General features: G+C 40.1%; 1 protein-coding gene across 2 annotated transcripts in view; it reads right to left on the bottom strand.

The window, feature by feature from the left end:
* Positions 1 to 22481, bottom strand: part of dhx15 (DEAH (Asp-Glu-Ala-His) box helicase 15) — a 112063-nt gene that overhangs the window by 1775 nt on the left and 87807 nt on the right. For both annotated transcript variants that reach the window (XM_052010343.1, XM_052010344.1), the window contains exons 12-13: positions 11345 to 11535; positions 6841 to 7010 (exon numbers count right to left, since the gene is read on the bottom strand). In XM_052010343.1, coding sequence (XP_051866303.1) covers positions 6841 to 7010; positions 11345 to 11535 — 361 coding nt within the window. The remainder of the gene's footprint in view (positions 1 to 6840; positions 7011 to 11344; positions 11536 to 22481) is intronic.

Here is a 22481-nt window from a genome sequence, read left to right as displayed (position 1 = left end):
ATACATCTACACTATTCATCTCAAGCCCTGCATTCCACATCCCAAATGGTCTGGGTAAGCAAGTGTCTAGTTTTGATATTCCCTACAGTTGAAAATACTTCCTCGATGTCTATTCTCACCGATCTTTATCTTGAAGACATCTTATCAGGTTAGCACGCAGCCTTTTCTAGAGTGACAAGCTTCTGTCTGTTCAATCTTTCTGATAAATTTAACCTTTCAGTTCTGGTTATCATCCTTGTTAATCTTTCTTGCACCATCTCTAGTGCTTCTATATTATTTTTTGATAGACACAGAACAATGCACAGAATGAAATATGGTCTAATCAAGGTTTACCAACTTTTCAATTCTATGTCTTAATCTCTGAATATGAAATAAATGAATTTAAGAATAATTATTTGGGATATTTCACCTGCCCTGGATAAATTGGCAAGAGGGAAGAAAATAGGAATGGCAGTTTTTTTTGTACATATAGGACACTTTTCTTACCTCGTAAGAAATTTAATGAGAGAAATCGCTGCTACATTTAGAAATCTGGAGTGGAACAGAGGAGTTTCAAGGCAATAGCGATGATTACTTAAGATTTAGAATGATGATTGAAAACGATAATCTAAATTTGCAGGTAATGAGAGAACTGGCAGGGAGCTAATACAATTCATGTATTTAAAAATGGAGATGGAACAAGTCCAAGGAAATAAACCCCAGTGCTTGTTTTGCATCTTTTAAAAAAAAACCTCTCTCATTAACCTTCATCATTACTTTTTTTTCCTGGTTTGTAATCAGCATGCTATTAAATCTGCCACCTGTCTTATTCTGTGTACTGTAAACTTAGTCATGAGTCAGCCTCATGAAAATCCAAACATATTAATTTATTGCATAAAACTAGTCTGCCTATTGTTACTTGTTCAAAGAATTCCACAGTATTGGTTTCCCCTTTGAAAGCAGGTTTCCAGATATCTTTTCTTATTACATTTTTGAATAAAAGATTCTATTATCTTTCCTACCACTATCATCAAACTATCTGAACTACATATGTCTGGACTAGTTCCATTTCCATTTTTAAATAGATGAACTGAATTAGCTGCCTGCCAGTCTCTCATTACCTGAAAACTTAGATCTTTCCCCTCAGTCAACATTCTGAATCCGATGTAATCATTATGGCCTAGAAGTTCCTCCGTCTGGTCAGTTTCATTCCCCATTCTAAACCCAACAACTACTTCCCCCTTTAGATTTTCCTTACACAGTAGATAAGAAAGGAGTCTTAAAACACTCAGAATATTCTCTCTTCCCTCCCTCCCTCTCTCTTGCCAATTGATGCACAGTGGGTGAAATTCTCTGGATATGTATGCAGAATCTGATAAAATATGAAGCTTGGAGATTATGGTTATAACAGTCCAAGCAAATTAGTTATAAAAAGGAAGTCAACTATTTGGTTATTCAGTTACCGAAGTGGAGGAATTGGCATTGAGATGAGTACCAACACAGCTGTCTAATCATGTATTCTGTATGAAAAGGAGTTAAGAGTATTCAACAATAATTGCTTTCATCAAAACTAGGATTGGAAAGCAGGTAGTCTGCTCCCTCCACAATTCACCTATAAAATAAAGTGAGGGAATTGATAGTGTTTTTAATTCAGTTGCAGAAAAGTCACAGAAAGAAATAGTCCAATGACGAATCTTCCTTCACCCAAGAGAAATCCAGGATAACTCCCACTAAAACACACATTTGCACATTATCTATTTTTTTGCATTACATGAAGAAACTATGCAGAAAGATTTGTTTTTAAACACACTGTTGCATGCTTCACATACCACTTAAAAAAATACAACTTTGTTGCAAACAACAGAAAAAGACATGGGACCACAGGAGTAAGTACACCAAATATAAGCCCTCAAGCATGTTAAACCATTCAGCCCAATCGTGGCTGATTTGTATGTCCACTCCATTTACGAACCTCTGTTCCACATTCCCTAATGTTTTTTCCCATCATGAAGGTCTATCAACCTCATTCATGAAAATAGGTAGGAGAAGAATTAGGAGACAATTCCAGATTTCTACTACCCTTCATGTGGGAAGAAATTTGCTTCCTTGTTTCACTCTTAAATAGTTTAGCTTTTGATATTCCTTTGTTTGGAATTCAGCTACACAGAGAGATAATTTATACATCTGCTTTATCATTGCCCATTTTAAACACCAAAATTAGTTCACTCCTCAATGTTCATGCAAACAATCCCATAGCGTAATGCATGGGAGATGGGATTAGTTGGGCAGGGTGCCCAGTGGTCGACATGGACGAGTTGGGCTAAATGGCCCATTTCCATGCTGTACTGACTTCTGCTTGATTATTGCCTTAGTTTTATTCAAGTCTACACTGCACCGCTTCTGAGAATAACATTCTCCACGAGGTGAAGCAAGCAAAACTGAAGGCAGTACTCAAGATATTCTGCTTCTCGCAGTCTATGCAAAAATTAAACTACATTGCTTCTGTTACATGCCTCAATGATCTTTCTCTGCATAGATTTCCCACTGCAGTCACAGCATTGTCAGGTCTGTGGATAAACACTCAAGAGCCAGGCATCCTTTGGTCTTCCTTAGTTCATTGCTGTTGCTGTCTGATCACCCTTTTGCTAAAGTCTCTTTATACTAGTTTAATTGCATTTTTTTTTAAAATCAGGCAAATGCTATTACATCTCTTCCAATATCTATGTTATTTCAAATACCTGACAACTGTAGTTTAATATTCCAGGGTCTACCCAGGTCACAATTAAGGGCAGTGAAATTGCCATTACATCATATACTTCAAAGCGAATATATGTTTTAATTCATTTTTTTTAGGCTTCATGCATTCTTGTACAAATTGACTCCATGCCTTGTCCATGTTTGGACAGGTTATCTTCAGTTTGAATGATCAGAGTCAGAGAGTTGTACAGCACAGAAATGGACCCTTTGGCCCACCACCTCAGTGCCATCTTTTTGCCCATCTACACAAAACCCATTTGCTTACATTAGGACCGTATCCTTCTAAGCCTTGCCTATGTTAAGTGTTTGAATGCCTCTCAAACCTAGTGACTGTACCCGATTCCACCACCACCATCTCTGACAACCATTCCAAATACCAACCACTCCCTGTTTAAAAAAAAACTTGTCCCTTAGATCCCCTGAAACTCCTACCTCTCACCTTAAACCTATGCCTTCATTTTTGATACACCTACCACAGGAAAAAGATTTTGACTATTTACCTACCTATGTCTCTCCATAAATGCTGCCTGACCCACTGAGTTCTTCCAGCATCTACTGTATTGCTCCAGGTTACAGCATCTGCAGACTTGTGATCCCTCAGCCTGCTTCGCACCAGGAAATAAAAGCCCAATCTCTCCCCATAACTAAAGTCCTTCAATCCAGATAACATCCAAGTACATCTCTTCTGCACTCTCTCCAGTGCAATCACATCCTTCCTAAAATGTGGCAACCAGAGCTGCTCACAACAGTCCAAGTGCAGTCTAACCAGTGTTTTGTAAAATTGCTACATAGCATCCCAACTCTTATATTCTATGCTCCAATTTATGACGGCAAACATGTCATGTGTCACTTTCATAACCCTATCCTCTCTCTATATGACGAGTAAACACAGCTTTATATTACTTCTGACAAATATCTTATTTCTTTTAAACTTCTGTTCAGAGGTTTTACTTGCATTGTTCTTATTCTTGGACTCAGGAGGTATACAGCATGGAAACAGGACCTACGGCCCATCTTGTCCATACCAAACAAGATGTCTACACAAGCAAGTCCCATATCCCTGTAAACATTTTCAATCCATGTACCAAATGTCCTTTAAACATTGTAACTGTACCTTCCTCTACAGCTTCCTTTGGCAGCTTGTTCCATATACCCACCATCCTCTGTGAAAAGGCTGACACTCAGGTCCTTTTTATATCTTTTCCCTCTCACCTTAAATCTAGTTTTGGACTCCCCCACCCTGGGAAAAAGACTGACTATTCACCTCATCTATGCCCCTCGTGATTTTATATACCTCTATGAAATCATCCCTCAGCCTCCTATGCTCCAGGGAAACGTGTCCCAGCCTATCCAGTCTCTCAGAGTCATAGAGCATGGAAACAGGCCCTTTGACTTAACTCATCCATGCCGACTATCACCCCCTGCTCCTCTCCACCCCCCCACCCCGGCAAGCTAGTCCCATAGCCCTCTAAACCTCTCCTATCCATCTACTTATCCAGATGGCTTTCAAACATTGCTAATGTGCCCACCTTGATCACTATTTCTGGCAGCTCATTCCAAATACACACCACCCTTTGCATGAAGCTGCTGCCCCCCCCCCCCCCCATTTCCCCTTTAAATCTCTTGCCTCTGATCTTAAACCGATGCCCTCTTTTTTTCAGCACCTCTTCCTTGGAGGAAAAAACAATGTGCTTTTACCCTGTCTATGCCCCTCATGAACTTATATACCTCTGTCAGGTAACCCCTCAATCTCCTATGTTCCAGGGAATAAAGTCCTAGTCTATGCAACGTCTCCTTGTAACTCAGCCCCCAAGTCCAGGCAACATCCTTAAGTCTTTTCTGCACTTTCTACTTTAATAACATCCTTCCTATAACAGGGTGACCAAAACTGTACGCAACACTTCAAATGAGGCCTCACCAACATCTTGTATAACTGCAACATAACTTCCCACTGGTATACTCAGGCCAGTGTGCCAGACGCCTTCTTCACCACCCTTATCTACCCAAGACACCGCTTTCAGCAAACTCTCAAGTCCTCCAGTCCCAGTAACATCTCTGTGAATCTTTTATGCACCCATTCCAGCTTAATGACATCCTTCCTATAGCTGGGTGACCAGAACTGCACATGATAATGAAAGTGTGGCCAGTTGCAACATGGCATCCCAATTCCTGTACTCAGTGTCCTGACTGAAGGCAAGTGTGCCAAATGCCTTCTTCACCACCCTGTCTACCCGTGTCGCCACTTTTAGGAAACTATGTACCTGTACCCTTGGGCCTTTCTGTTCAACAACCCTCTCCAGGGCCCTACCATTTACTGTGCAAGTCCTGTCCTGGTTTAACTTACCAAAGAACAACACCTCTCAAGAGTAAAATTCCATCTGCCATTCCTTGGCCCATATCTCCCATTCATCTAGATCCTGTGGTAATCTTAGATAACCTTCCTCACTGTTCACTGCACCAGCTATTTTGGTGTCATCTGCAAACTTACTAACCATATTATCACTATCTATATTACTGATTTGGATGACAAACAACAATGGACCCAGCACCGATCCATGTGGTACACCACTGGTCACAAGCTTCCAATATGAATAACAACACTCCACTTCCACTAAGCCAATTTTGTATCCAATTGGCTAGCTCACCTGGATCCCATGCGTTCTAACCTTCCGAATCAACCTCCCATGCAGGACGTTATCAAAGGCCTTGCTAAAGTCCACATGGATCAATCCCTCAGTCAACTCTTCAAAAAAAAACACTATCAAATTCCTGAGACACGATTTCCCAGGGACAAAGCCATGCAAAATATCCCTCATCATTCCTTGCCTTCCCAGATGCTGGTAGATCCCGTACCTCAGAATCCCCTCCAGTAACTTTCCCACCACTGATATTAGGCTCACCAGCCTCTAGTTCCCTGGCTTATCCTTGCAGCCTTTCTTAAATAAAGGCACAATATAGCCATCCTCCAGTCTTCTGGTACCTCACCCATGACTAAAGGTGATGCAATTATCTCTACCACACCCCCTGCAATTTCTTTCTTAGCTTCCCACAATATCCTTTTCTCCCATCTTACTATTACATACACTTGAATTCACCCTGTCCACCTGCCCTTTCTGATTGACTGCTTGGCCTGAGTAATTTCTACTTCAAGTGTAAAAAGGCCAAGGTAATTAACCTACAGTATATTCAGGGATCAGAACATAGTTTTCATGCTCATAAAACTAAAGACTGGATATTACCGCTGACTAAATATTATTCTCTACATGAAGGTTTTGTTGGGAAATTATTAGGTTCGTAATGCAAAGCACTCAAAGCCCAGAGTCAAGACTTCTGCATTGCACTTCTAAAGAGGCTGATAATATGAATTTTATTTATAAATGCATAGTGTTTCCTACTAAGGCAGGCTGTAGAACAGTCAATATATGCAGGGGGAAAAAATGAAGCCCACTATATATAACTTACATTTTCTGGGCTCTGTAATCTCATTATGTTCAGGCAGATTATCAAAGTCAATACTAGGCCACCATTACAGCTCCATATAAATTGAATGTACAGATGCTATTAAATTACTTGGTCTAAATCATTTAAATGCGACTTATCATGATGTCTACAGCCTGATTATAGGTATTTGATTGTGGCTAAGTATCAGAAGTGGATAGTTTTAATGACCATTTCAAGGCAACAGTAATCAATGCTCTCCAAGCCGTGCGCTGTGCTTCAGCTGTATCAATCTTATCCAACAACAGCTACATTCCTTTTCCACCAACTCAAATGTAGGTGTAAAAATTTTGCAGCAACTGTGCATCAATGTGTTGATTGAGACCATTTTAACCCTATCTTTTGCTATAGGCTTTTTCCATGTCTTGATAAAATTACAAAACTGAAAGACTGAGACCAAAAATAATCATAATAAGAAAATGTGTTAGAAGCTAAGTAACTGTAATTGCATTAACAGTGCTCATCTGCTGTGAACTTTAATTCATTCTTATGAGTCCAATCTGAAATTTCAGATTGTATCTCCAAAATTAGAATTTAACTATTGATATTATGCACAACTTATGGCAAACAGAGAAACTGTTCAAAACCCTTATCTCAGTACATTACCATTCAGGTTTGATATCTGTACAGGTCCGGATGTAGTTTTTAGTGGTGAGTACAAATTCATTGTAGAGCACCCACTCAGGTTTATGGTCCAGGACAGTAGAAGGATGAAGCTGCACAACCTGGTTATCTTTCACCGTCAAATAATGGCCTGTGCGTTCTAAGTGAGCCACCTAAAAGGAAGTGGTAGAAAAAAAAGTACCCAATAAGTAATTGCAATACATTGCAATAGAAGTTTAGGGTGAGGTAGACAGGGGTGGAAAGAGGAAAGGAACAATCATTGCTTGGAGTATTTTCTTATTTTAGGATGTCAAAAAAAGCTGCAATCAGACAGGAAAGTCTAGCATCCACAATGCTTTCATGGTATTCAGTTTCCTTGGTGTTATCCAATTTTCCTTCACCTGTACAAGAAGTGAACATCTCCCCCATTACACTTCTGCCTGAAGTATGTGCCAACATTCTTTTAAAAATAGACTAGATTAAAATATCTCAACATGATCTGGAAATAAGCACTAATATTTCCAAAGCCGAGAACGAAAGTAAAGATTAAAATGTCAAAGAGCAAAATTTAGTGCTTGAAATGGAAGTAACCCATATTAGGATTCATAATCACATTCATAGCAACGCATGCGTCACTGCATCATGTTAATGCTATTTACAGGGGATTTATCTTTGACACAAAGAAAACTTTATTGGAGCAAATAAGTATTAATGAGTCATGCTAATCAACATTTTGCATCATTGAAATATGCAATGTGAAGACCATCTGGCATCCACTGTCCTGATGTATTTGATATCCTTCTCATTGCCTTCAATTGGGTTAAGTATGAGTTGACCTTAGTTAAATCTCATCACTTTATATAGATGAGTACAGGTATTTAAGAAAACCTTGTGATATTAGAAATAATAATTTACTGAAGTTTGAAGTACTCATTTGGCACTAAATATAAACAGCAACTTTATATTTGCTCTAATGGTTCAAAAAAAAAGCATTCATAATAACTTCTACACATCTGCCATGAGTTTCAGAAAGACCACATGAACGTATTAGTTCATTGCAAAGCGCCAGCATCCCATTAAAATATCAATATCTACCATTCCTCTGAAGAGCATGACTCATATCATTATATAATAGTCTAAATCTATTTCAAGGCTTTTTGATTTTGATGGCAGGTTTTTAAGATGTGATGTCACAGACTGATCAATTTGTTTCCATCGCTCATTCGATCACAGGCCTTGTGTTTTTCAACACGCACAAAATGACTTACGTATGAGCAGGACCTTTAATAACACAATTACCCTATTCAAACCAGTTTCCATTTATATGTTGAAGGTCAAATAATTCTTTTGAGAAAAAGCATTTTTTATCTTCACAGACAATGGCTACCTGATTATATCTGTCCACTTTTAATCTGCACACTCAGTAGGTATTTAGAGTGCCATAATATTATCACATAAACTTTATTAATAACTGATAACCCACTTCACCTCCATGCATAGATTCCAAACAAATTATTTTTTCGAAATGGCATTAAAGCAGCTTTCTGAAACCTACAGAACAAAGACTATTTATACCTGTTGTGCTTCTGAAAATGATAAGCAATACCATTAACATTTACAACATTGCTCAAGCTAATCCTGCCTACACCAAGGATGTTTTTTATTTTCTAATCACAAATTATACATAACCAAGGAAAAGAGTAAGTACAGCTGTTGCAAAAGACAGTAAAACTTATTAAAACACATTAAGGTATAAACACCAAGAATGCTTCCTCCCTACCCCAAAAAAATTAGCACCAATGCTCAGTAGGAATGACTACATTTATACTAATGGGATGTTGATCCCAGACAGAACTCATGATAAAATCATCCAATCATCACTGTCAGTATCACACATCTCAAAACGTTTTCCCCCCAATTAGCATTAATTGGGAAAAAGTTTTACATTTTGTAGATTGAATTTGGTGTATGGGACACAAACATTATCAAACCACACTCTACATCATCCTGTCAGATGTCAATGCTTATGGGATCACACACCAGTGAGGAAAATTGTCATTTCCAAACACCAATGCACAGAAACAAGGCTAGAAAGATAAAAAACTTCTTTACTTTTGGGTGAGTAGTAATAGCTGATTCTTGTTTGAACAGAGAGAGGGAAAAAAAACAAAAAGTATGGAAATTCAAGTAAAGAAAGAAAGCAGAAAAGGAGAAGCTGAGAAACACCCAACACAATGGGACAGGTCAGCAGTGTATTTTCTGACTTACTACATAGAATGCCACACGACATAAAAACACAGCACTCTTTATAATGCAATTAAAACAAGGTGCACAGTTATTAAAAAAAAACAAAGTGCTGGAAACAGCATTTTATTGACCATTAACTGTTTCTTGCTCAAGTGCTGTGTGACCCGAGTATTTCCAGTACCTTCCTTTATTTCATATTTTCAGCAACTGCAGTCTTTTGCTTATAGAATTATTCAGTGGAACCTTGATACAAATCCTGGAGACAAAACTGAATAATATAATTCTCTCAAATGATTTAAAAAGCTCAAAGGAGTGTTTTTAAAATCACCTCATGTACAGAAACAGCAAGCTTTCAGTCTAACCAAAGATCAATAATGATAAACAAAATTAGAATTTTTAACTAGACCATGGACTGAAGTTACCACATCCTTCTTTCTGCAATGGTCACTGTAGGGTTACAACTTTACAGCATATAATACTCTGGTTAAATAGATAAATGTTTTTCAGTAGTGCAAACAAAACTGCATTATTTTAGGAATCATCCCCTTGCTATCATGATACAAGGATCATTTATAAAACACAATCATAAAGACTGACAATGGAGGAAAAAAAGGAAAAGCCTGTGTGAATAAAAGGCTGGAAACATTTTCAGACTGCAGACCAATCTAATGGATTCTCACAGCTGCATAAACAGTTTAAATTTCACTGCCAACTTGGATTATCGAAACTCCTAATCTGTTTTCTGTTACTGAAATACAAGCTTGCTCACAATTTCAATTTATATGCCCATTCAAAGCTCTCAGCTGGTAGATGAATTTAGAATCGATGAACATCAAAGTAGAACACGGCTAATAAATTATTTTTTTCCCTTTAGAAATAAAACGGAATGTTGTTGAAATCATTAAAACACAGGTCTGACTTGTCAGAGTGCAAAACATACCCAGTCAATGGATGTGAAGGTACATATCAACCATAATCTCACTGAGTTGTGGAACAAGTTTATTGGAGAGTATAACATATTCCTGTTACTGTCCAATATCTAAGTAAAGGACTCAAATTGACCACAAAAATATATTTCTCACCTTTTCTTTCATTTTCGTGCTCCCATCAGAGCACTTGAAGTTTTTGTCCTGCCCAGTTTTTTTTTGTACCACCATTCCTGCTATTACAAAACACAAACAGAAAAACAGAAGCAGGACAGGCCCTTCAAGCCTGCCCTACCATTTACTACAACCATGGCTAATCCTCTCTCTCAATACTATATTCCTGCTCTCCCCCATTTTTCTTAATGCCTTCTGTGTCTGGAAATCTCTCCACTTCTTTAGCACATTCAGTAGCTTGTCCTCCACAACCTTCTATGGAAGAGAGTTCCACAGGTTCACAACTCAGTGAAGAGAGATCAGTCCTTAAATCCCTTACCTTGCATCCTGGTTCAAGACCCCCAAAGCCAGGAGAAATAACCACCCTGTATCAAGCTTGTCGAGCCCTGTCAGAATGAGTGTTTTAAAGAGAAGGAGCTCCAAAGGAGAGTTCAGCTGTCCAATAAAGTAGGCACAAGCAGGCAGCCACAGCTGATAATAAACTTGTTTTCACCCATCAGCAATACAAACAAATACCAAATAATGATGACACATTTTTCTACCTTTAGACCCGAGCTGTTGACAAGCCTATTGCTCCCTCTCCCCAACTCCAATTACTACTTGATTCAGGCATTTGGGACTAGAATCAAGAAACTTCTTCACTTGAGAGATAGGGACCTTTGGAAGTCTCAACCTCAGAAGGCTGTGGATGCTCAGTTGTTGAGTACACGAGGCAAACCAACAGAACTTTGACTCCAAAAGAACCGTGGAATTTCAGAAGGCATCTGCCATGATCAGCCAAATCCTGAGCAAACATCTAAGCAGGGTGCAGGAGCTATATGGTTCACTCATGCTCCTTTTGCATTTGCTTGCACAGTTCACTTCTACCACATTCTCCTTTTCCACTTTCAATTTTATTCCAGATCATTCTGATCTATTTTACTTCTGACTGATCTTCTGTCACACTTCACCTCCAGCTCCTTTGCCAAGGTCTCATTCCTGCCTTTCTTCCCAACCTCTTTTGAAAGTGTTCTCTAAAAACCGGCAACAAGAACAATCACATTGCAAACACAATTGGCAGAGGTAGCTCATTGCTCCAACTTATACAGATTTAAAATGAATGACTGTGAATTAATTGTCCATTTCACAAACATGAGAATCAGCAACAATTTTTACCATACCTGCATAAAGTAGCCAGAAACCAGCGCCTTTCTAATGTTTATATAATAATCCCGACTCGTGAATTCTGTACTCCTCCGAGGCAGGTTGAATCTGTCCATGATTCGTGATAGCTGTTGACGTACATTGTCAGCAGACATCAAGGATCTGTAGTTAATAAAGTTGTCATAGCACCACTGAACCGACTCATGATCTAAAAATAAAAAATAGTGCATCATGATTAATAAAAACTGCAATCTTATTTTATTAATCTTAAATACACCTCTAAAACAGATCTTTTTTGAGATCTCCCCAGCAGGGTCATAAATTTGAAAGAGCCCTTCCCAAATCTCAGTTCTGAAAACAATTTGTTGTTGTGGAAAAAGTGGAGGAAAGGGGGTTGATTTGGAGGGATCTGTTCTCGCTGTCTTCAGGCTCTTTTTGATATGAGTTTCCACAAAGCATATTTACCAAAACAGAAAACACTCATCCAGTTGGAATGATGTATGAGCTAATACAAGCCATGGCATTGAATGGCAAAACTGGACACATACACGCAAAGTCACAATTGACAGTGTACAAGAAAAGCACTAATAAAAATTACACAGTCTGACAGCAGCTGTTCTAACCACCAGAAATGGTGAAATTTAATAATCTGGTGTGTTCTCTGCTCTTTGGAAGCATTTCAAATTGTAAACCAGGAGAAAGAACATGACTGCCACATTCAGTCCAATGTTGTCAATATATATCTTTAAGAAAATGTTGGTAAACTCAATGAAGGGATATAATATCACTGAATTTAAGGTCACATTTCTAATTATTTGACTTTTTGCAGGAGGTAGCCATTTCGCTATTTTATTTTGCATTATTTGTATTATTGAAAATCAATTTTTTGGTAAAAATGATAATCCCAGTGAACTCAGTTAACTAAAAATGTTCCAGTGACATCAAGAATAATGTTCCAATCCATCAATATGCTCCTTACAGACTTCAATTTGTACTTGTGGTCTTTACTACACTGTTCAGTCAGAAAAAAGTTGCATCTAAATCAGAGGCAGAGGTAGCTCTCCTTGCATACTGATGATTTCACTCATTTCTCTGCAACACCACTACAGGGGATTGTAATGAATGCAAAAATCACGTATTGCTGGAGCTAATCCCTTCAAGGCGCAAGGTCACAATCAGAAAAAGCCTTGTATCTGAAATTTAACTGAAAATTCCAAAAACAAAGGTGGCAGGGAAATTGTTGAGAAGAATCAGGCTGCGGGAAAAGTAAGACTACAAATTTTCTATAAACTATTCCAATAAGTGATATGCTGCCTGCCAGTTCCCCTACTCTCAACAATGTCAATTCACATGGCCATACTATTCTAGATGAGTTGATGTTAGCCGTTTCTCATGTGTAAACAGAGTGTCAAGCTGGCTACGCTATGAGCCAATTCTGATCTTGCTTTTTGTCTTCTTCCAGGCGTCCATTGTACAATAGGGCAGGAACCTGTAAGCAGCTGAGAGCATGATGCAGCTGTTGAGAGGTACATCCCTCCAACTGAGTCAACCAACTCGGCAAAACCTTCCTTACCGGTACAGACGAGTATGGCATAGTAACTAGAGAAACAAAGGACTGCAGATGCTGGAATCTAGATGGAAAAAACACGATGATGCTGGAGGAACTCAGCAGGCCAGGCAGCATCCGTGGAGAAAAGCAGGCAGTCAACGTTTCAGGTCAGAACTGAAGATAGGTAATGGGGAAGCCCCATATATAGGAGGGAAAAGCAGAGCATGACAGGTGGACAAAAGAGGGGAGACAGGTTGGGCACAGGGTGGTGATAGGTAGATGCAGGTAAGAGATAGTGATAGGCAGGTGCAGGGATGGGTCAGAGGTAAGGAAAGGAAAAGGCAAGGGTAGAAAAAAGAAATAAGCTGGGAAAGGGACAAAATCAGAGGCATAATTGAGGGGTGTGGGGATTACTTAAAAAGTGGGAGAATTCAATGTTCATGCCGTTAGACTGCAAGTGTTCGTTTAGGTGACCACGACTAGGTGACTGTTTCGCAGAACACCTGCGCTCCGTCTGTTACCGCAATCTGCATCGCCGCGTTGCCAGTCATGCCAACTCCCCCCCCATCACTGACATGTCAGCCTTCTGCTTCTTCCACTGCCAGGAGAATTCCAAGCGCAAACAGCACCTCATTTTCCGTCTTGGAACCTTGCAGCCTAACGGCATGAACATTGAATTCTCCCACTTTAAGTTATCCCCACACCCCCCCCCAACTATGCCTCTTCTTTAGTTCTCTTTCCCCTACCCCTCCCTTTATTTTCCTCCTTACCTTGACTCATCCCCCAGTGGATCTGCTCTCCCCTCCTCCCCCGCACCTGCCTATCACTGTCTCTTACCTGCATCTACCCCTCACAACCTTGCGCCCACCCCGCCTCCCCTCTTTTGTCCACCTCTCACTGCTGCTTTTCCCTCCTATATATTGGGCTTCCCTTTCTCTTATCTTCAGTCCTGAAGGAGGGTCCTGACCTGAAACGTTGACCGCCTGCTTTTCTCCACAGATGCTGCCTGGCCTGCTGAATTCCTCCAGCATCGTGTTTTTCCATCATGACACAGTAACTCACACGAGCCATCAAGCTAAAAGGGTCTCAATAGATTTCATCCAACCCACTTTTAAAAATTTGCTGAAAAGGATTGGGAATTACTGGCATGCCTGTCTACAGCCCATCCTCAGTTTCCAGACTAGACAGTCATGGGCTGCAGATGATAAGGATCAAATTTCGTCCTTGGCTATTTCATGGCCATTCAGAGAAAGTATGTTGTTTTATTTTGTTCCTGCGTACATACTCTGTACTTATCTGGGACACAAATGTAATAAATATTAAAGATCTAAATGAGGAACAAAGCTCTGACAGCATAATTTCCAAATAGTTTGAACTAAACAGAACAGGTGATCCTTGAACAATTCAAATTCTAATGGACCATGAAATACGAGTGAATGCAGCATAATGCTAAATAGAATGAGGATTTAATCGCAGATGGTCTGCTGAATATCCTCAAATATGCAGGAAGTCATAAAATGGTCATCTTATTAGAGCATCGTTGTGCATTTTCCATTGTGTTAAAGACTTGTATTATCTTCCAAGCTTGAGTGATAAATTTGTAATAGCATCGGCTATTTACTACCCCGAGATAGAACCTGGCTAACTGATCTGAGCCTGACGTGACCCCAATATACGTGTTGGATTTGGACTGGATGTATAAATCTAATAAAACATTCATATTTAGATTGGGTAGGGTTGGGCTGTACCATGCCAGGCCACCCCAGAATTTCATCCAGGCTTGGATGATTTGCTCAGTATTGTCCTCCATTATTGACAATTTTTCTTACTCCATCCTCATACAAATCAATGGCATGTTTTTTTCGTATGATTATATTTCAGGCAATGGTTGGGTCGAGACATCACATTGTTGCAGACAACAAAGATTGGAGGAGTTCTGGACAGTGAAGGTTGTCAAAGGATATAGCAAAATATGCATCACCTACAGATATGGGCAGAGAAATGGCAAATGGAGTTTAATCTAGGCAAGTGTGGGGTGTTTCACTTTGAGCAGCCATTTTGAGAATGAATATCAACCTATGAACACCAGGCTTCAGTGAGGAGGGTGAGAAACACTAAGGCAAGGCGAGGATAGGTTCTTATTCATTTATTGTCTCTTTATTTTCCCTCAAAGCTTTTTAGTTATGGCAGGTGAGCTCAGACCCATGTCATGCTCCTCCTGCGCAATGTGGAAACTCAGGGAGGCTGCCAGTGTCCCCGATGACTGTGTGCAGGAAGTGTGTCCTGCTACAGCTCCTGACAGACCACATGACAGCACTGGAGCTGCACGTGGATTCACTTTGGAGCAGCTGCAATGCTGAGAATGTTGTGGATAACACTTTTACTGAGTTGATCACACCGCAGTTTAAAGGCCTAGGGAAAGATAGGGAATGAGTGAACAACAGGCAGAGCAGGAGTCCCCTACAGACATCTCCCTCCCACACAGATATACCGCTTTGGATACTGTTGAGGGAGATGGCTCATCAGGGACAGGCAGCAGTAGCCAGGATCATGGCACGGTGAGTGGCTCTGCTGCACAGGAGGGCAGGAAAAAATGGCAGAGCTATAGTGGTAGGGGATTCCATGGTAAGGGAAATAGACAGGAGCTTCTGTGGCTGCAAATGGGACTCCCGGTTGGTGTGTTGTCTCCCAGGTGCAAGGGTCAGGGATGTCTCAGAGCAACTACAGGGCATTCTGGAAGGGGAGGGTGAACAGCTAGTTGCCGTGATGCACGTAGGTACTGACAATATAGGAAAACAGCGGGATGAGGTCCTACAAGCCGAATTTAGGGAGCTAGGAGATAGATTAAAAAGTAGGACCTCAAAGGCAGTAATCTTCGGATCACTACCATAGGAATAGCGGCATAGTAAGGATGAATATGTGGCTTGAGTAGTGGTGCAGAAAGGAGGGTTTCAGATTCCTGGGACATTGGAACCGGTTCTGGGGGAGGTGGGACCAGTACAAACTGGCTGGTCTACACCTGGGCAGGACTGGGATCAATATCCTAGGGGGATTGTTTGCTCGTGCTGTTGGGGAGGGTTGCAGGGGGATGGGATCCATGCAGAGGGAAGCAAAGCAGAGACCAGAGCAAAAGTTAAAAAAAGAGAAAAGTAAGAATGGAGTACAGAAAAGTCAAATGCAAAGGACACAAAAGTTACCAGATTCTAAAGGGACAATGAGTGTAAGTGCACTTTATCTGAATGTCTGTAGTATTTGAAACAAGTAGTAACCTTGTGGCACAAATCAGTAGAAAGGGGTATGATTTAGTGGCCATTACAGAAACGTAGTTGCAGGGTGGAGATGGGTGGGAATTAAATATCCAAGGGTATCAGGTAATAGGGAAGGATAGGCAGGAAGGTAAGGGAGATGGGTAGCACTCTTGATTAAGGATGAGATGAGAGCAATAGCAAGAGACGATATAAGAAAAAAGGAGAAGAATGTTGAGTCCATCTGGGTAGAGATTATGAACAGTAAAGGGAAAAAAATCACTGGTGGGAGTTGTCTATAAGCCACCAAATAATAACATTACAGTGGCACAGGCTTTCAACCAAGAAATATTTGATGCACGTAACAATGGAACAGCAGTTGTCATAGGGGACTTGAACTTCCACATAGATTGGGTGAATCAAGTTGGTCAAGGGTGTCTTGAGGAGGACTTCATAGAATGCATCCGTGATAGCTTTCTTGACCTGCATGTTAGTGAACCTACAAGGGAAAATGCTATCTTAGATCTGGTCCTGTGCAATGAGACGGGTAAAATTAACCATCTTATAATTAGGGATCCTCTTGGAAAGAGTGATCATAGTATGATTGAATTTCTCATACAAATGGAGGGTGCAATAGTTTGATCTAAAACCAGTATATTATGCCTAAACAAGTGAGACTACAATGGGATGAGGGAGGAGTTGGCTAGCATAGACTGGAAACACAGAGTAAATGGTGGGACAGTTGAGGAACAGTGGAAGTCTTTCAAAGCGATTTTTCACAGTGCTCAACAAAAGTATATTCCAGTTTAAAGCAAGGACAGCAAAGGTGGGGAGAGCCAGTCTTGGATAACCAAGGTAATGAAAGAAGGCACCAAGCTAAAAGCTCATGCATACAAAGTCACCAAGAGTATTGGGAAACTGGAAGACTGGGAAAACTTTAATAAGCAACAAAGAACCATTAAGCAAGCAATAAGGAAAGGCAAGATAGATTATGAAAGTAAACTAGCATAAAATATAAAAACGGACAGTAAAAGTTTTCATAGTTATATAAAGCAGAAAATTGTAGCTAAACTGAACATAGGTGCCATGAAAGATGAGAAGGGGGAATTAATATTGGGTAATGTGGAAATGGCAGAGGCCTTGAATGATTATTTTGTGTCGATTTTCACGTTGGAGAACATGTCTAACATGCCAAAGAGAGAGGTTACGGATGCAATGGGAGGTGAAGACCTTGATACAATTGCTGTCACTAAAAAGGTAATAATGAGCAAACTAATGGGCCTAAAAGGTAGACAAGTCCCCTAGTCCTGATGGGATGCATCCCAGGGTACTGCAAGAAATGGCAGAAATTATAGCAGAGGCACTTGTGATAATTTACCAAAATTCTCTGGACTCCATGCAGGACCTGGCAGATTGGAAGACAGCAAATGTCACGCCACTGTTTTAAAAAAAGAGAATGTAGGCAAAAGGAAGGTAACTATAGGCCAGTTAGCTTAACATCTGTAGTCAGGAAAATGCTTGAAGCCATTATTAAGAAATAGCAAGATATCTGGATAGAAGTGGTTCCATCAGGCAGGCACAACATGGATTCAGGAAGGGCAGGTCCTGTTTGACAAACTTTGAGGATGTAATGAGTGCAGTGGATAAAGGGGAACAGGTGGATGTTGTATACTTGAATTTCCAGAAGGCATTCGATAAGGTGCCGCACAAAAGACATCCATAAAGTAAGGATGTATGGAGTTGGGGGTAATGTATTAGCATGGATAGAGGATTGGTTAACCAACAGAAGGCAGACAGTTGGGGTAAATGGGTGTTTCTCTGGTTGGCGATCAGTGGTGAGCGGGGTGCCACAGGGGTTAGTGCTGAGCCCGCAACTGTTCAAGATATACATTAATGATTTGGAAGAGGGTACAGAATGTAGCATATCTCAGTTTGCTGATGACACTAAATTGAGTGGGAAAGCAAATTGTGTAGAGGATGCAGAGAGAATATAGATAGGTTAAGTGAGTGGGCAAAGGTCTGGCAGATGGAGTGCAGTGTTGGTAAATGAGAGGTCATCCACTTTGGAAGGAAAGATAGAAGATCAGATTATTATTTAAATGGTGAAAGATTGCGGCATGCTGTTGTGCAGAGGGACTTGGGAGTGCTTGTGCATGAATCGCAAAAGGTTGGTTTGCAGGTGCAACAGGTTATCAAGAAGGCAAATGGAATGTTGGCCTTCATTGCAAGAGGGATTGAATTTAAGAGCAGGGAGGTTATGCTGCAACTGTACAGGGTACTGGTGAGGCCACACCTGGAGTACTGCATGCAGTTCTGGTCTCCTTACTTGAAGATATACTGGCTTTGGAGGCAGTGCAGACGAGGTTCACCAGGTTGATTCCAGAGACAAGGGGGTTTGCCTATAAGGAGAGATCGAGCCGCCTGGGACTATACTCTCTGGAATTCAGAAGAATGAGAGGGGATCTTATAGAAACATACAAAATTATGAAAGGGATAGATAAGACAGAGGCAGGATGATTGTTTCCACTGGTAAGTGAGACTAGAACTAAGGGACATAGCCTCAAAATCTGGGGGAAATAGATTTAGGACGGAGATGAAGAGAAACTGTTTTTCCCAGAGAGTAGTGAATCTGTGAAATTCTCTGCCCAGGGAAGCAGTAGAGGCTACTTCATTAAATATATTTAAGACACAGTTAGATAGATTTTTGCACTGTAGGGGAATTAAAGGTTATGGGGAAAAGGCAGGTAGGTGGAGCTGAGTCCACGACCAGATCAGCCATGATCTTATTGAATGGCAGAGCAGGCTTGACAGGGCAGATGGCCTACTCCTGCTCCTTTTTCTTATGTTCTTATGAGAAGTCAAATGCAAGGAGAAAGTATACAGTAAATAGCAGGACCCTTACCAGTAGTGATATACAGAGGGATCTTGGGGTCCAAGTTCACAGTTCCCTGAAAGTGGCAACATAAGTAGAGAGAGTGGTAAAGAAGGCATATGGCATGCTTGCCTTCATTGGTCAGGGCATTGAATATAAGAGTAAGGAAGTCATGTCGCAACAATAATACACACAAAATTAGTTACACCGCACATGGAATATTGTGTGCAGTTCTGGTCATCTGATCACAGGAAGGTTGATGGAGCTTTGGAAAAGGTACAAAACGGTTTACAAGGATGCTGCCTGGATTAGAGGGTATGAACTATAAGGTGAGGTTGGACAAACTCGAGTTGTTTTCTCTAGAGCACTGGAGGTTGAGAGGAGACCTGACAGAAATTTAAAAAGTTATGGGAGGCATAGGTAGAGCAGTCAGTCAGATTTTCTTTCCCCCAGGGTAATGTCTAATACTAGAGGACATACGTTTAAGGTGAGAGGGGGAAAGTTTAAGGGAGATGTGCAGGGCAATTTTTCTGTTTAAAACTACACAGTGTGGGGTAGTTGCCTGGCTTTTAGATAGACACGAATATGCAGGGAATGGAGGGATATGGATCATGCGCAGGCAGAAGAGATTTAGTCTAATTTGGCATCGTGTTAGGCACAGACATTGTGGGCTTCAGGGCCTGTTCCTGTGCAGTACTGTTCCATGGCCTAGGAGCCATCTACTGGAAAAATTTGTTAGTATTCAAGTTCAGGTCAGGTCTGATCAGCTGTGGCTGGATCCAATTTAGGTCAGCTTTTAAATTTTATATTTGAGCAGACGTCAACCCAGACATAATTTATACTTCACCTACTCCCTAACAAGAGCATTATTATTAACTGAAGTATGATCAAACAGCATCCTTGAAAAAAATAAAATACAAGGTTCCAACAAAATATTCAACTGCCCAATAGAAACATGGCACTTGTGCATTCTTGAAAATGAATGCCCAACAGGCCAAATGCCATTGGACTCTAAAGCTTATCCGCATCCAGTTCACTCCGAAAAATTGCATGAAAATGTCAGGCAACACTTTCTTACAACATTTGAAAAGATGGAAACAGTTTAATAAAAGATAAACCATTTATGCTCAGGATCACAAAGGTTTATGTGATCATTTGGCTTATGAATGCTTGAAGATTGTCTGAGTGGCAAAATCTGATTTTTCTAGCTGATGAATGAAATTGGGGATAAAGCTGATGAGACCAGCAAGTATTACTGACCTTACTTATTCTAACTGAATGGCTTACTAGGCCTTTGCAGAAGGCAGTTATCTATCAACTTTATTGCTGTGGATCTGGAGCCACACATAGGCTACGTTGGATAAGGTGGCAGAGTTCTTTCCTAATGTACTTAGGAAGCTTTACTTCTTTTAATTAATACAATTTAATTCTACCTGCATTATTTTGTTCCTTATATCACTCTGTGCCCTTTTTTTTTAAAATGGAAGGCATTGATCTGAAGCGTTAACTGTTTCTGAATCCACTCATACCACATGACCTATTGAGTATTTACAGCAATTCCAGTACTTTCCTCCTGTATTATACATTTCAGGGACATGCTCAGCATATAGATTCTGGGAAACTCATTGATCCAAGGCAGCCTCTCATCCTACGTGGACAGTACAACATAAAATTTTTTGAAATAATTTGTACTATATTATCAATGGTGCAATTTAAGACCCTGACCAAAAGACCAAGGTTTCTTTGAAGCAACATAATCCTTACAAAAGCAAAATTGTACTAATTTTACATGGCACTCATGTTAAAATAAAATTTATGGGCAATAAATCAACTCAAAGCAAAAATGCCATCCACAATTTCACTTACAACATAGAAATAAGAGTACTATTAGATTTTGCTGAAATTGAGAAAATTATAGAATTACTTTTTGAAAGAACAACTTTACATTTAAGCATCATACCACAGATATCTGTTCTTGGGCCTCAACTATTCACTTTTTTTTTTATTTATTAGTGGGATGATGGGATTGCAAGTCACAAATTCAAGCTTAGCAATGACACAATGATAGATGGCATTCTAAACAGAGTAGAAAAAAGTATGGAAATACTAAGACATTAATGGATTAAACAGATGGACAAAATTTGAGCAAATAGATGTAGCAAGATGCAAAGACATAATCTGACCCAAAATAAATGTCACAATGTATTGTTTAAATACAAAAAAAAGGTAGAGACAGTGGTGCTCCAGGGAGGCCTTGGCTTCATATACAGTAAAATGCCACAATTCAGGACTTGTGGTGCTAAACTCGTGAATAACTAGACATTATTCCTACTAACACCCCAATATATTTTATTCACTTTAAGAGGCTACACAGTGCTGTTATAAATTATTCTGTGAATCCAGTAAGTTGGAAGGAGTGCAGACACCGGCGACCTGAAAGAGTGTGGCAAATATCACCTGGTGAGCCAGGCACCAAACCATGGAGATTTGCAAACAGTTGGATAGTGGATTATCAGAGTATTAAAGAGTAATGACTGGGGCCCCTTTTATCTAGGAGACCAGAATACAACAGAGTAGACCACATCTGGAGAACGGCGTTTGGTTCTGAGCACCATCCTGTGGCTAGGATACAAGAGACTTAAGGGAGGGTATCGTAGATTTATCAGGTAGCTTTCAGAACGAGTTTACAGCACGCATTAGAGAGCAGGTTGTTTTAGATGGGATACAGTGAAATGAGACAGGTTTAATTGATGATCACTTCAATTAATCCCATCTCTGGAAAAGAGCAAGGATAACGTGATAGAATTTCAAATTCAGTTTGAGGGCAAGCATCCTGGGTCTGCAGCTTATGTTCTTACGTTAAAGGAAGACAGTTACAATGGTACGAGGATAGAATTGGAGGAAGTGGACAGGGAAAGGGCAAAATGGTAGATTAGCAGTGGCAGACATTTGAGATACAGTAAAACTGTAATAATCCTGTACCCTCTGGACTTTGATGGTGCCAGACTAGCAGATTTCTGGACCATCGAATATTATTCCTATTAATACTCTAGCACAGTTTTCTTTCTTTTTTAAGATGTTTTACAGTGTTGGCCTGAAGAAATTAAGAATCTGTGGAACAGCTAGCTGGAACAAGTCAAGGACAGTGCACGAGTAGACAAAACCAATGTCTTGTCCTTGCCAGGTGACGGAAGAAGTGGAGGCTGTCATTTTCCGAATTAACTCTGATGTCCACTTTCGATTAAAGTAATCAAAAGTGAACATAATGAAGGCCCTACCTGCCCTGCTAAATCAGAGATCATTTCCAAATAAGAAGTTACTTGTGGGATGCTTACTGATAAGGCAGAGGAATCAATGTGTGGCTTATAAGAAGAATAGTCTGTGTCTGTGAAATGAAATGAGCTCAGTGTCTGACTTGAACTGGCTATAATTGGTGTGAAATAGCCTGATTCAGCAAAAGGAACAAAGTCAGAGGTATATCCTTATTT

Source organism: Pristis pectinata, chromosome 2, assembly GCF_009764475.1.
Source record: "Pristis pectinata isolate sPriPec2 chromosome 2, sPriPec2.1.pri, whole genome shotgun sequence".
In the NCBI taxonomy this organism is placed as follows: Eukaryota; Metazoa; Chordata; class Chondrichthyes; order Rhinopristiformes; family Pristidae; genus Pristis; species Pristis pectinata.
Note: the sequence above shows the minus strand (reverse complement) of the source record. Positions and strands in the feature narration are given on the sequence as shown.